Below are 15,057 nucleotides of genomic sequence, written 5' to 3' on the forward strand. Positions count from 1 at the left end.
TAAAGGGAAAACCAAAAACACATTAGTATTCAACAAAAACCACACATTGACTGGACAGAAATGACAATTATGAACACTACTTCAGTTGAACACATCGCTACTCCGAAAAACTGAAACAAAGTGCTAAACCCAAACAAAAGAACCACAGGAAATAAACACATTAACACAATATACAAGTCTCAAAGTTGAACCAAACCAAACCTAAATAACTGTATAGCGAACAGAATAACTAACCCAAACTAAACACAAAGAGGCAAGGCAGGGCATAGTATCTGCACATCCCTAAAACAAAAGAAAGAACCAAATTGTGAAGAGAAAACAATAACTAATTTAGATTGCTGTGCTGGACTACGAGTCAATGGAATACCATACCCAATAGCGGAGAACAGGACCACGCACGTCCCAGAACGCTGACCGTCACGACACAGGAGAGGGGAAGACTGAGCGACTCATCCCTTTATAGTTAAAGCCCGCCCTCATTAACTAATTGGCCTCACCTACGTATGGAGTGGAGACCAAGAGAATGTAAACAATCATTTCAATAACAAACCAAAAATAACCATCCGGTTACAATCCTCCCCCCCCTCGTTTCATCGGTGCCCCACCGATGAGCTAAGTAACTATGACCAGGGTCTAAAAATTGGCTGCAGCAATACTACTTGAACCCAACACCTGAGGAGTAGTCGTCCCTGATCCCTCTACCCTGATGGTCCTTGGGAGGTGATGGATGTTAGAGTGCCGTCCTGCATGGACCCGTGAAGACTTCCTGAGAGGGGCTGGACTCCTGCTGGCAGGTTGGTTTTCTAGCCTGGGAGGAAGGCAAGGAGGAACTCTTTCCCTGGGGGATGTCATGGATTGTCTTCTGGGCATGGAACGAAACCTCAAAGAATTGGAGGGACCTTGATCAGGCCCACTTACAACCACCCATGGACCTTCATCATCCTCTGACAGGTTCTCCTCGGATGGTGACTGATTATCCTCGGGAAACTGTGATGGCAGATTCAATGCAGGTTTTAATGATGTTCGGTGAACAGCTCTGGTCTGGGTGATATCCTGCACTGGAGCTATGGAGTATACCACTCCACCCTGCTCTGGAGCTTTAACAACTTTATAAATGGTAGATTTCCACATATCCTGGATTTTTACGACGTCCAGGGCCTCCATGGTCCCTTAGATAAACCCGCTGACCGACTTCCAAGGATCTGCACAACTTCCTCTGGTCATGTCTTTCCTTCCTCCTCTTTGTTGACCTTTCCTGCCATTCCCTGGCAGATTCATGGGCTACACCAAGGCGACGTCGGTGCTCGGCTACCCATTCATCCACACGGCCTGCCGTTGGTGTCGGGAGATGACCAAGGAGAGAATCTACAGGCAAATGGGGTTCTTGTCCAAACATGAGCAGGTGTGGCGATTCACCCGTCGACTGGTGTGGGGTTGTATTGTAGCTGAAAGTCAACTGGGGAAGGTGGCTGGGCCAAGACAACTTCTGGTCAGGGGGAAGCGTGCGCAGCAGGTTGTGCATTGTTCGATTGAACCTCTCACATTGTCCATTTCCCTGAGGATGGTAAGGGGTGGTGCGGGTCTTCTGTACACCATACAAGTCGCACAGCTGCCTTACCAGGGTACTTTCAAAGTTCCTCCCCTGGTCTGAATGGATACGGGCCGAAACACCATAGCGGAAAAACCATTCCTTAACAAGCACTTCGGCTACTGTGGAGGCCTTCTGGTCCCAGGTGGGTAGAGCCTGGGTGAACTTTGAAAACACATCAGTCATTACCATCACCAGCTCTCTACCATCCTCTGCGCGCTCTAAAAGAGTGAAGTCAATGGCAAAAATCTGATTTGGCCGAGCAGCTAAGAGGTGACCCATGGGGGCTCGGATCCTGGGCTGGGTAGACTTTGCCAAAGAACAACGCTCACACTGTTGGCACCAATCTCGGATGTCTTTGCCCATACAGGGCCAGTAGCAACGCTGCCTCACCAGCTCTGATGTCCGCTCAATACCCTGATGTCCATGATTTGGTGTAGCTGCTGGAAAACCTCTTCTTTAAGACACTCAGGCAGAAGTAGCTGGAGAATATTTTCCCCACCATCTGGACGCTGAAGTTGGCGATACAGCAGGTCATCCTCCATCACTATACGGTCCCACTGCTGTAACAGCCCACGTACCTGGGGGCTCAGTTGCTCCTTTTCCGCTCGGCTGGGCAACCTTCTATCCAGCCAGAAGTGGCGGAAGGCTCCAATTATTGGATCGGCTGCCTGAAGTGCCTTGATATCGTCCGGGAGGGAAGGGCTGCCACAGCTGCTTGCAACCCCACATAGAGATGTTCTCCAGCCGCCCCATGGACAACGGTGGGTACTTTGATTCCTGGCATCATATTCTCTAGATTCTGGACCATACTGGAGGGCTTCCTAGATAAGGCGTCTGCATTCGTGTTGGTGCGCCCTGGCCGATAGCGTACACTGTAATCGAACACAGAGAGCTCAGCCACCCAGCGTTGCTCTGTCGCACCCAGTCTGGCAGTCTCCAGGTGGCTCAGGGGATTGTTGTCTGTCCACACAATGCACTTGTGGCCCCACAGATAGTCTTTAAACTTCTCCACCATGGCCCACTTCATGGCCAGGAACTCCAATTTCATTGAGCTGTAACTCTTCTCCGCTGGGTGAAGACTGCGGCTGGCGTAGGCCACAGGACGCACTTTCCCTTCTTGCCCCTGGGACAACACTGCTCCAAGTCCCCCATGACTGGCGTCAACTTCTAGGATGAAGGGCAGGGCGAAATTAGCAAAAGCCAACGTGGGGGCACTTACTAGGCGTCCTTTGAGTTCTGTGAAACTTTTTTCACACTCTGTCGACCATCCGTCTCCCAGCAGCACGTTCCGTCCTTTTTGTGATTTCTTTCCAGCCAGCTCGGCGACCATCCTGTGTAGAGGGGCAGCCAGCTTAGCAAAACCGCCAATAATAGCTGGCAAAACCCAGGAATGACCTGAGCTCAGTGACTGTGGTAGGTCGTGGCCAGTCCACAACTGCAGAAACTTTACTGGGATCTGTCGACACCCCCTCTTTGGAGATACGATGGCCCAAGTGCTGTACCTCTTGCTGGAAGAACTTGCACTTTTCCAGCTTAACTTTGAGTCCTTCCAACTCCAGACGGGTCAGCACAACCTCCAACCGATCTAGATGCTCCTCTACACCGGAAGAGAACACAATGATGTTGTCCAAATACAACAGCAGGGTTTGGCAGTGCTGTGCTCCAAACATTCGCTCCATGAGGCGCTGGAAAGTCCCAGGAGCATTACACAAACCGAATGGCATGCGGTTGAATCAAATAAACCAAATGGTGTGCAAAATGCAGTCTTTGCTTTATCTTTCTCAGCCACGGGTACCTGATCATAACCGCTGGCAAGGTCCATTGTGGAGAACAATCTAGCTCCAGACATGGCATCGAGGGACTCCTCGATGCGAGGGAGGGGAAAAGTGTCCTTCCTGGTCCGTTTGTTTAGCTGCCGGTAGTCCACATAAAGTCGCAGATCCCCATTTTTCTTCCTGACAAGAACAATGGGAGAGGCATAGGGACTACTACTCTCTCGTATCACCCGAGTTTCCAGTAGTTGATGTATATGGGCCTTTACCGCCTCATATTCCGAAGGTGGGATGCGTCGGTACCTCTGTCTCACTGGCGTTTCATCTAAGAGGGGAATGTCATGAGAAATTAAGGACGTACAGCCGAGGTCGCCATCAAATGCAGAGAACACCTGTTCATGCTTGAGCAACAACTCTCTTACATTATGCTGTTCTACGTCAGAGAGTGAAGAGAGATCAAGCCCCATAATTTCATCCACGACAGATCTGCCCCCCATGCTCTGCGACCTAATGGTGGCAGCAACCCGTTCAGTATCGCCCCACACTTCACTCAGCCCTGCCGGGAGACTCACTACCTCCGCTGGGGACACCCGTCCTATTGGACATTTAGGCTGAATGTCAACTACTGACATGCCAACATTAACCACAGGGAAATACGCAGTACCTGGAATAACACGGACCAAACTCCGGGACACTAATAATCGGGCTGGCAGAGTAAACTCGTGATTCAGTGGTTCAATCAGTACGGATCCACATGAAGCTACTAAGGAGGAACAAGTTGTTGCCACTATTTTTGTGGACGCCCAGTGAATAGATAAGCGCCTTCTACCCCTTAGTCTGGCTAGCGAAGAGCGGGAAACGAGAGGCTGAATTTCTGCTTGATGGCAAAATTGGAATGCGGACTGCCAAGGTTCAGACGGCGCTAATCCTTCACCCGAATCGTGAACCTCGGAGCTATATTGGTTGGGGAACACTTGGTAACAAGCCTTTATAATATTCATCCCCAATATGCCCGAGTGGTGTCACCTGCTCATGAACATCTTTTACTACCAACACGCCCCGCCGAGGTATTACACGACCAAAGACTTCGATGTCTGGCTCCAAGTACCCCAGGTAGGGAATTTCTAACCCATTGGCAGCCCTTAACCCCAACGAATGACAAGAACGCAGTTTGTCTTTAAAGTGTTTCCGAAAAAAAACTCTCCGAAATAGTGCACACCATGGACCCAGTATCAAGGATACACCTGACACTAACACCCGCCATCTTAATGACCACTTGAGGGGAAGGGGCAATCAATCGTTCCCGTTGTCCTTTATCCACTACGGTCTCTGAGCCTTGCAAGTTCCCACCTAATGTCTCGCTCAATACATCAGGGGGTGCTATTTTTCCGGCAGCGGAGGATCTGTACGGACTACTTGGGAAGCAGTAAGCGTAGAAACAGTATTTGGAAGAACACGCTCATTTTCGCAGTGGCTAGCATAGTGACCAGGCCGTTGACACCGTCTACAAATCACACGAGACTGGCTAGAATGAGGGACTGGAGGCCTTTGCATCGCAGCCAATGTCTGGGTAATCTGGTCAAGCTGTTCCTGTTGCTTTTTAACCAAAGCAGTAAGGGCTAAAAGCTGTTAGGGTTAACATCAGTATGTCTAGTCACAGTTTGAGAGGCACAAAAAGCAGACATGGTGGGCCGACTACCCTCTGATCCTCCCTCGCGTTCCCATCGTATAGCCTCAGCTCTGATGTCCAGCAGAGTCAGTTCAGGGTGGTTACGAACAAGTCTCTTCAATTCTCTGCGCAAATCAGAACTGGTTACATGCTCTACAAAATGATCCCGAAGTAAGAGTGCAGCATTAGGGACGCTCATTGGAGAGCAGGCAATTATCTTTTTCATTAGGCAGTTCAACGAATGGGAAAACTCTTGAAGAGACTCACCCTCCAGCTGTTTCCTACCGAAAAAATCCTGCTGTAGCACGATATAGGACTTGGCACACCCATACAAGTCTTTCAGGATCTCAAAGACCCGTTCCGGATCCTCCTTTTCAGCGCGTGGTCTGTACTTGATCTCGTCCCGAGCCTCGCCCTCCAAATGGTCATAAATAAACCAAGCCTGATCACTTGGTCCCAAGTGTCTGGTCTTCATACTGAGTTCCACTTCCTCAATCCACTCTTCAATCCCGATGCCATGACTGCCCCTGAAAACAGGGCATCGTCGCTCTCGTGGGAGGTACACCGCTCTCGTGGGAGGTACACGACTCTCTCCGAAACAGCAGCGCTCTCGGTGCGTCCTCGGAAACTTGGGCCCGCCTCGCTGGCATCACGCTCTCGACGGAACCGATTGTTCTCAGCTTGCAGGTTCTCCACCTGCTCCCGCAGATCCTGGAGCTCTTCCGCCATTTTGGAGTATTGCCGACGTGGTTACCAAGGGCAGCCAGAAGGGGCTGTCAGCTACCGGACCCTGCCTTGCCTCAAAATAAAAACTCTATTCACCATAAGCCAACACAGAAACAACCAAGCTGACTTGTAAACAACACAACTATTCCAACTATTACTGTGGTTCTGACACACAACAGATACTTAATGAAACTATAAAAGGTACATTTGCTTGATTGCCAGATCCTGCCAACAACGCCAGAAAGTATGTAACCGATTCTTTACACTAGCTATAGCGAACAGAATAACTAACCCAAACTAAACACAAAGAGGCAAGGCAGGGCATAGTATCTGCACATCCCTAAAACAAAAGAAAGAACCAAATTGTGAAGAGAAAACAATAACTAATTTAGATCGCTGTGCTGGACTACGAGTCAATGGAATACCATACCCAATAGCGGAGAACAGGACCACGCACGTCCCAGAACGCTGACCGTCACGACACAGGAGAGGGGAAGACTGAGCGACTCATCCCTTTATAGTTAAAGCCCGCCCTCATTAACTAATTGGCCTCACCTACGTATGGAGTGGAGACCAAGAGAATGTAAACAATCATTTCAATAACAAACCAAAAATAACCATCCGGTTACAATCCTCCCCCCCCTCGTTTCATCGGTGCCCCACCGATGAGCTAAGTAACTATGACCATGAGTCAATGGAATACCATACCCAAGAGCGGAGAACAGGACACGACACAGGAGAGGGGAAGACTGAGTGACTCATCCCTTTATAGTTAAAGCCCGCCCTCATTAACTAATTGGCCTCAACTGCGTATGGAGTGGAGACCAAGAGAATGTAAACAATCATTTCAATAACAAACCAAAAATAACCATCCGGTTACACAAGAAAGCTGTTTTTACCCTTTTTAAAAAAAATCGTAGAACTTACAAGAAAAAACTATTTTTTAACCCAATATAAATTTAAGAATTTCTTGAAAAACATGCATTAGCATTAACGTCGCATTAGTCAAGAAAGTTTTTTTTCATCATATTATAGGTACTCACTATGCAACCAACGTAAACATAAGACAACAACCAGATTATTCCAACCTTTTTAAAAAACTTGCGGCACCAAACTCACAAGAAACGCTTTTTTTCCCCAAAAAATTAAGACGCTTGAATACTTATCTAATAATGTCCAAAATTCTTTATAAAAAACTTGTAATATGAAATTCACAAGCAAAAAACGCCGTTTTCAACCAATAGAAGTTTACAGGAGTTGACTGTAAAACTACTTTTACATATAACTTGGTAAAGACCAAGTAAGCCGTTTTTACCCTTTCTTTAAAAAAAAAAACTTGCAGAACAAAACTTACAAGAAAAAAACTCTATTTTTTAACCCAATAGAAATTCAAGAAAGTTATCTATACATTTCTCCACAGAAAACTTGTAAAACACACATTAGCGTAAACGTTGCATTAATCAAGAAAGTTTGTTTTTGTTTTTATCATAATATATGTAATCATAAGGCAGCATAACCATACCAAGAAACTTGATTATTCAGCCAAGAAAAGCTTTTTTAAAGAAAACATTCCATCCGTACTCTCGGGGTTCAAGCGATCTCTAAAGTGGTGAAATTAGATGCCTCTATAACCTTCCAAAAGAGCCCAGTTTGCCATTCAAAAGAATCCCCAAACCAATTTTTTTCAATCTATGGTTACAATATAGACCGAGAGTCGTAATGGAACACCACACCACAACTAGCTATCTTTTTCTTAGTCTTAGAAGCAGAACCATCTAGAACCCATTCAATCCAGATAGCACCAGACATCGATTAACTCACCCAGACAAAACTAAATGCAGAAATTAATAGAAGAGGTTTTCTGCTTACGTTAGTTTGGGCCCGTTCGTTTGGCTGAGAAAACTTCAATCAGTCACTGCTCCTTGTCCAAAACTCTCCACTACGAATCTGGGTCACGGCACCATTTAAAAAGATCAAAACACCAACACGACGTCACTTCCGTCCCTGGTCTTATAGTTCGCTTCGTGGAGAAAGGTGAACAATCCAGAGTGTGTAACGGGTCGTTTATTCGCCGCTATAAGTCAAACAAAATACAAGCTTTCATTTACGATCGACCGGGCGCACTTTCTCCGGCGACTGAACAGGTCAATAGCCCCGGGAGAAAAGGTCCCGAACTGTGGAAACATCGCTATATTTAAGGCAAATTTCCCGTACGGGAGGTCGTCTCTTTCCGGCCAAATGGTTCTTTTCAAGTTCCCTGTGTCCTGATCACCCGCAGAGAGAACTTCCTAATTTGTTTTCTTGTAATCTAATCATTCAAATGTTCTCGGGCGGGGCTTTTCTGCTCTACCGTCTTTTAGCCCCCATTTCTCAGGTGTGTCTTGCTTTGTTCTTTGATCTACGATTTAAGGTGTGATTTGCAGATAAACATTTGTTTTAAATTAAAGGTGTCATATCTCTAATTCTGTTCCAAGCTTGCCTCGAACCAGTGTGAATCAGTCTGAGTGAAATGTTGATAGTAAATGTGTAGTCAAATGTTCCCGCTCTTAGATCAAGCGAGTAATTTATACTTTATATTTTCATTATCTTTAGCATTAATTTAAGTATGGCGTATACGTATAGTATATAATAGTTTTACTCTAACAGTACACACACATTTACACACACACACGCAAACATATACATGTACACACACACGTACAGACATGCATATACAAACACAGTAGTGTACGCACACGCAAGCACACACATGTAAACACAAATGCATGTACACACACATTAGTGTACACACACACATGTGCACACATTTTTTAGGTCTAAAAAAAAATAAAAATAAAAAAAAGAAATTTCCCTGAGAGTGTCATCTCAAAGGGATCAATAAAGTGTAGTCTAAGTCTAAGTCTAAGCATGTACAGACACAGTTTGTGTAAGTGTGAGACAGAATCAAGGTGTGTCGAGGTCATTGTCAAGAACGATCAGGTGAGTCCACAGGTTGGACCAGATTGTTACGTCAACAGGTGACTGAGAGCATAAAAGTGTTGACCTGTGAAGGGAGTGTTTCAGTCGCACAGACATGGAGACTAGAGTTGATCTGAAGAGAGAATCTTTCTCTTGTTCCATCTGTCTGGATCTACTGAAGGATCCAGTCTCTCTTCCCTGTGGACACAACTACTGTAAGATCTGTCTTGAAGGTCACTGGCAGGACAAGGACATTTATGATTGTCCTCAGTGCAGACGGAGCTTCACACCAAGACCTGTCCTGCAGAAGAACACTGTGTTAGCAGAGTTAGTGGAGGAGCTGAAGAAGACTGGAGCAGCTGAGAACCTCTGCTATGCTGGACCTGAAGATGTGGTCTGTGACATCTGCACTGGGAGGAAGATGAAAGCCATCAAGTCCTGTCTGGTGTGTCTGGTCTCCTACTGTGACCTTCACCTCCAGACTCATCTAGAAGCTCCGGCCTACAGGAGACACAAGCTGGTCCAGCCGTCCAAGCAGCTCCAGGAGATGATCTGCCCTCAACACAAGGAGGAGAAGAAGATGTTCTGTCGTTCTGATCAGCAGCTCATCTGTTCTCTCTGTGCTGTGGACCAACACAAAGATCATGACATGGTCTCGGCGGCAGCAGAGAGGAGGGAGCGAGAGAAAGACGTGGATCAGAGTCGAGGAAGGATCCAGCAGATGATCCAGAATACAGAGGAGGACCTGAAGCTGTTCCAGCAGGAGGAGAAGAACATCAGAGTCTCCGCTGATAAAGCACTGAAGACCAGTCAGGAGACCCTGGACCAGATGATCCAGATGCTCCAGAGAAGAAAGTGTGATTTGGAGCAGAAGATCAGATCTCAGCAGGAGACTGAAGCCACTCGAGTCCGAGGACTTAAGGAGCAGCTGGAGCAGAAGATCTCTGAGCTGAAGAAGAAAGATGCTGAGCTGCAGCAGCTGTCACTCACCGACAGTCACACCGTCTTCTTCAAGAACCTGACCTCACTCTCAGAGGTCAGTGAAGACACGACCTCCTCCACGACCCTTGAGCAAACTCACCGTTGCTTTGAAGAAGTGTCAGCCTTCATGTCAGCCTGGAGAGACCAACTCCAAGACCTTCTGAGAGACATGTGGACCAACATCTCACTGATGGTCCATCCAGAGACCAGAGAGCAGTTCCTCACATACTCACAGAACGTCACTCTGGATCCAAACACTGCACACTTAAGGTTGATGTTGTCTGAAGGAAACAAGAAAGTGACATTTATGAGTAAAGATCAGTCTCGTCCTGATCATCCAGACAGATTCATTAAATATCCTCATGTCTTGAGTCAAGAGTCTTTGACTGGACGTTGTTACTGGGAGGTGAAGACGACAGAAGATGTTGTAGTAGCAGTTTCATACAAGAACATCAGCAGATCAGGAGAAGAAAGTCGTTTTGGATTTAATGACAAATCTTGGCGTTTATATTGTTTGAACTTTGGTTGTACATTTACACACAACAACATCACAACTAAAGTCTCCAGTGTCAGACCCTCCACAGTGGGGGTGTACCTGGATCACTCTGCTGGTCTTCTGTCCTTCTACAGCGTCTCTGAGACCATGACTCTCCTCCACAGAGTCCAGACCAAGTTCTCTCGACCTCTACATGCTGGAGTCGGTGTTCTGTCCTCGTGTGAGATTGTGTAGTTAAAGTAGACAACAGTGAGATTGTGTAGTTAAAGTAGACGACAGTGAGATTGTCGTCACATCATCACGTGAAGCTTCAATGTTTGGATGAAAGTCTCTGAGAACGTTTGTTGGTTGTTTGTGCTGCAGTGAAGACACAGTGACGTCATGTGACTCGACTTGATTGTCCAGCTTTAGATTCTTACTGACGATGAATGTCTTCTTGTAACTGATCTTTAATAAACATGATTCATGGTCAGACTGGTGCGTCTCCTTCCTCCGACGCGTCAAACCTTCAGTGACGCTCATCAGAGGTCAACCCTTTGACCTTTGAACTGCTTCCCCTTCAGTGATGTTGACGACACATGTTTATTCATCAGCTTTTGTGTTGCTACACAAGCTCGCTGACACAACATACAGCAGTACGACAATGTGTGACATGTTTCAGATCAAGACACACAGATGCACACACGCAAACACACACATGTACACACATACATGTACACACACGCATATACACACACATGTACATACACATTAGAGTACACACATACATGTACACACATGCATATACACACACATTATATACACATACATTTACACACATTAGCGTACTAAAACAATCAAAACACGGGGTCCGTTCCGACGCTCCAACACGACGTCATTTCCGTCCAGGGTCTTATACTTCGCTTCGTGGAGAAAGATGAACAATCCAGAGTGTGTAACGGGTCGTTTATTCGCCGCTCCAAGTCAAATAAATTACAAGCTTTCATTTACAATCGCGACTGGAAGCACTTTCTCCAGGCGGTACAGGTCAATAGGCCCGAGAGAAAAGGTCCCGAGCTGTAGAAACATCGCTATATTTAAGGCAAATTTCCCAACCGGGAGGTCGTCTCTTTCCGGCCAAATGGTCCTTTCAAGTTCCCTGTGTCCCGATCACCTGCAGAGAGAACTTCCTAATTTGTTTTCTTGTAATCTAATCTAATTTGCAGATAAACCGAAGTTTTAAATTACTGGTGTCGTATCTCTAATTCTGTTTAAGCTTGCCTCGAACCAGTGTGAATCAGTCTGAGTGGAATGTTGATAGTGAATGTGTAGTCAAACGTTCCCGCTCTTAGATCAAGCGAGTAATTTATACTTTATGTTTTGATTATCTTTTAGCATTAATTTAAGTATGGCGTATACGTATAGTATATAATAGTTTTAATCTAACAGTACACACACATTTACACACACACATGCAAACACATACATGTACACACACACGTACACACATGCATATACAAACACAGTAGTGTACACACACGTAAGCACACACATGTAAACAGAAATGCATGTACACACATCATTTACACACACACATGTGCACACACAAGCATGTACAGACACAGTTTGTGTAAGTGTGAGACAGAATCAAGGTGTGTCGAGGGCATTGTCAAGAACGATCAGGTGTTTTCCAGGAAGTATAAAAGTACGTGAGTCGAAAGGTTGGACCAGATTGTTACGTCAACAGGTGATTGAGAGTATAAAAGTGTTGCCTCTACAGTAGCTCCGCAGAAATTTCTATAATTTATTATGATTTTTTTACTATAATTTTTTAAATGGATACTTTTGAACATGGAGAGAATCGTCTTGTTTACTCAAGAGAGGATCTACTGTCGCTGAAGTCAATGGCACGGGCTGGAGATCACCACGAGATCCCGATCGAACTTCAGCGCCGCTACCGAGGCTGTCGAGCAGGGAAGAGGCTAAAGGCTAAGCTAACGGACAATCGGAGACGTCACAGACCAACGATCCCAATGATCACGATGAGGAACGTCAATTCACTGACGAATAAGATCGACGAGCTGTCTGCCCTCTACAACCAGCGGATCTACAGAGAGAGCAGCTTGTTGATCTTCACGGAGACGTGGCTCACTCAGCTGACTCCGGACTCACTCGTGGAGCTGCCTGGTTTCAGCTCCGTCAGAGCGGACAGAGACACGCGTGCTTGTGGGAAGCGCAGAGGAGGAGGTCTGATCATGTAGGTGAATAAACGCTGGTGTAGTCCGGGACACGTTACTGTGAAGAAAGTCTCGTGTTGTCAAGATTTAGAACTGTTGGCTGTCAGCATGCGTCCATATTATCTACCGCGTGAGTTCAGTCACGTGATCGCGCTGTGTGTTTACATTCCTCCGAGCGCTGCGGCTGCATCTGCCTGTGAGAAGATCCACACAATGACAGCTCGACTTCAGAATCAACATCCTGACGCGTTTATCATCATCTCTGGAGACTTTAATCATGTCAACCTGGACTCTACTCTGCCTACTTTCCATCAGGCTGTGGATTGTCCCACCAGGAATAACAGGACAATTGACCTTCTTTATTCCAACTTGAAGGACGCCTACAGAGCCAAACCTCTTCCTCCACTTGGAAGGTCCGATCATAACCTGGTCCACCTTCAGTCACAGTACATTCCTCTGGTGCAGAGACAGACTGTGACCACTAAGACAATCAGAAAGTGGACACCAGCTGTGGAGGACGCCATCAGAGACTGCTTTGAAACAACAGACTGGGATGTGCTGCTGAAGTCTCATGGTGAGGACATCGAGGGACAGACACACTGTCTAACGGATTATTTAAATTTATGCTTGGACGTTGTCGCCCCTACTAAGACTGTCCGCTGTTACCCTAATAATAAACCGTGGGCAACGAAGGAGGTCAAGGATGTCCTTAACAGGAAGAAAGTGGCATTCAGGCGCAAGGACAGGGACGCCATGAGATCAGCTCAGCAGGAGGTGAAGCGATGCTTGAGGGAGGCAAAGGACACCTACAGGAGGAGGTTGGAGGAGAAGCTGAGCCGAGAAGAAATAACAGAGGTCTGGGATGGTGTTAAAACCATCACTGGACACAAGACCAAGGCCTCTCTGACTGCAGTGGACACGGTGGAGGAGGCAAATGGACTGAACAACTTTTTCAGCAGGTTTGAGCAGGTCACCTTACCCTCACTGCTGCCCGCCACAGGACCTGCCCCACCTTCTTGTGCCCCCCCCCAGCTCCACACAACCACTTCCCAGCTTCACCTCACTCCAGGTACAGGATGTACTTCGGAGGATTCGTCCAGGGAAGGCTGCTGGTCCTGATAAGGTGTCTGCTCGACTGCTAAAGACCTGCGCTGCTGAACTAGCTGAGCCACTCCAGCATGTCTTCAACCTCAGTCTACGGCTGGGGAAAGTACCAACTCTGTGGAATACTTCCTGTATCGTTCCAGTCCCTAAAAAGATCCGACCGAGTGTGCTGAACGATTACAGACCGGTGGCACTGACTTCGCAGCTGATGAAGACACTGGAGCGGCTGGTCCTCAAACATCTCAGGCCACAAGTCCAGCACGCGCAAGACCCCCTGCAGTTTGCCTACCAGCCAGCAGTTGGTGTGGAAGATGCCATCCTTCACCTCCTGCATCGGACCTACTCCCACTTGGATAAAGGAAGCGGTTCAGTGAGAATCCTGTTCCTGGACTTTTCTAGTGCCTTCAACACTATCCAACCCACTCTGCTGCAGGACAAACTGACTAAGATGCATGTGGACCCTGGGCTGGTCTCCTGGATTACGGACTATCTTACTGATCGACCACAGTATGTCAGGCTGAAGGATATCAAGTCTGACACTGTGGTGTGCAGTACAGGAGCACCTCAGGGGACAGTACTGGCCCCTCTCCTCTTCACCATCTAAACTTCAGACTTCTGCTACAACTCAGAGCTGAGTCTCGTCCAGAAGTATGCTGACGACACTGACATTGTTGGATGCATCGGGACAACAGCGAAGACGAGTATAGGAGTCTGATAAGTGACTTTGTTGACTGGAGTGAGAGGAACCACTTGCAGCTGAACACCTCAAAGACCAAGGAGCTGGTCTTGGACTTTGGGAGGTCCAGGACAAAGCCACGTCCAGTGTCCATCAGAGGCGACGAGGTGGAGATAGTTGACAACTATAAGTACCTCGGTGTGTGGATGGACAGTAAACTGGACTGGTCCTGCAATACAGACCATGTATATAAGAAGGTTCAGAGTAGACTGTACTTTCTGAGGAGGCTTCGATCATTTAACATCTGCAAGAAGCTCTCTGCATGTTCTACCAGTCTGTGGTGGCCAGTGTTCTATTCTATGCTGTGGTGTGTTGGGGTGGAAATGTGTCCAAGAGGAGTGTCAACAGGTTGGACAGGTTGATCAGGAGGGCTGGCTCTGTGGTTGGAATGAAGCTGGACTCACTGGTGACAGTTGCTGAGAGGAGATCATTGAACAAACTACTGTCCATCATGGATGATGACAGTCATCCTCTGAACACTGTCATCAGTGAGCAGAGAAGCAGAATGAGTGCACGAATGCTCCTACCCAGGTGCAAAACAAATAGACTCAGGGACTCATTCATTCCTCGGGCTATTAAATTGTGCAATTCTGAGTTCGGGGGCAGGAGTGGAGTGAGAGTATCTGGATGTTCTGTTCTTTGACTTAGACTTAGACTGCACTTTATTGATTCCTTTGAGGTGACACTCTCAGGGAAATTTCTGTATTCTATGTTAGTCTTTGTAGCCTTTGTCTTCGTTGTTTTTTCTTTGTCTTTATCTTTAGACTTAGATTGTGTCATCTTGTTCTTTCTCTTTATGTTCTTCTTA

General features: G+C 46.8%; 2 protein-coding genes across 2 annotated transcripts in view; both read left to right on the top strand.

Moving 5' to 3' along the window:
- Positions 1–15,057, top strand: part of LOC148087376 (calsenilin-like) — a 125,032-nt gene that overhangs the window by 80,838 nt on the left and 29,137 nt on the right. The gene's annotated exons all lie outside the window — the stretch shown is intronic.
- On the top strand, positions 8,800–10,667 carry LOC148087383 (tripartite motif-containing protein 16-like). The gene has a single exon (XM_087787646.1). It carries the CDS (start codon positions 8,832–8,834, stop codon positions 10,425–10,427), a length of 1,596 nt encoding a protein of 531 aa, XP_087643772.1. The 5' UTR covers positions 8,800–8,831; the 3' UTR covers positions 10,428–10,667.

This window comes from Callionymus lyra, chromosome 1, assembly GCF_982586985.1.
Source record: "Callionymus lyra chromosome 1, fCalLyr1.hap1.1, whole genome shotgun sequence".
NCBI lineage: Eukaryota > Metazoa > Chordata > Actinopteri > Syngnathiformes > Callionymidae > Callionymus > Callionymus lyra.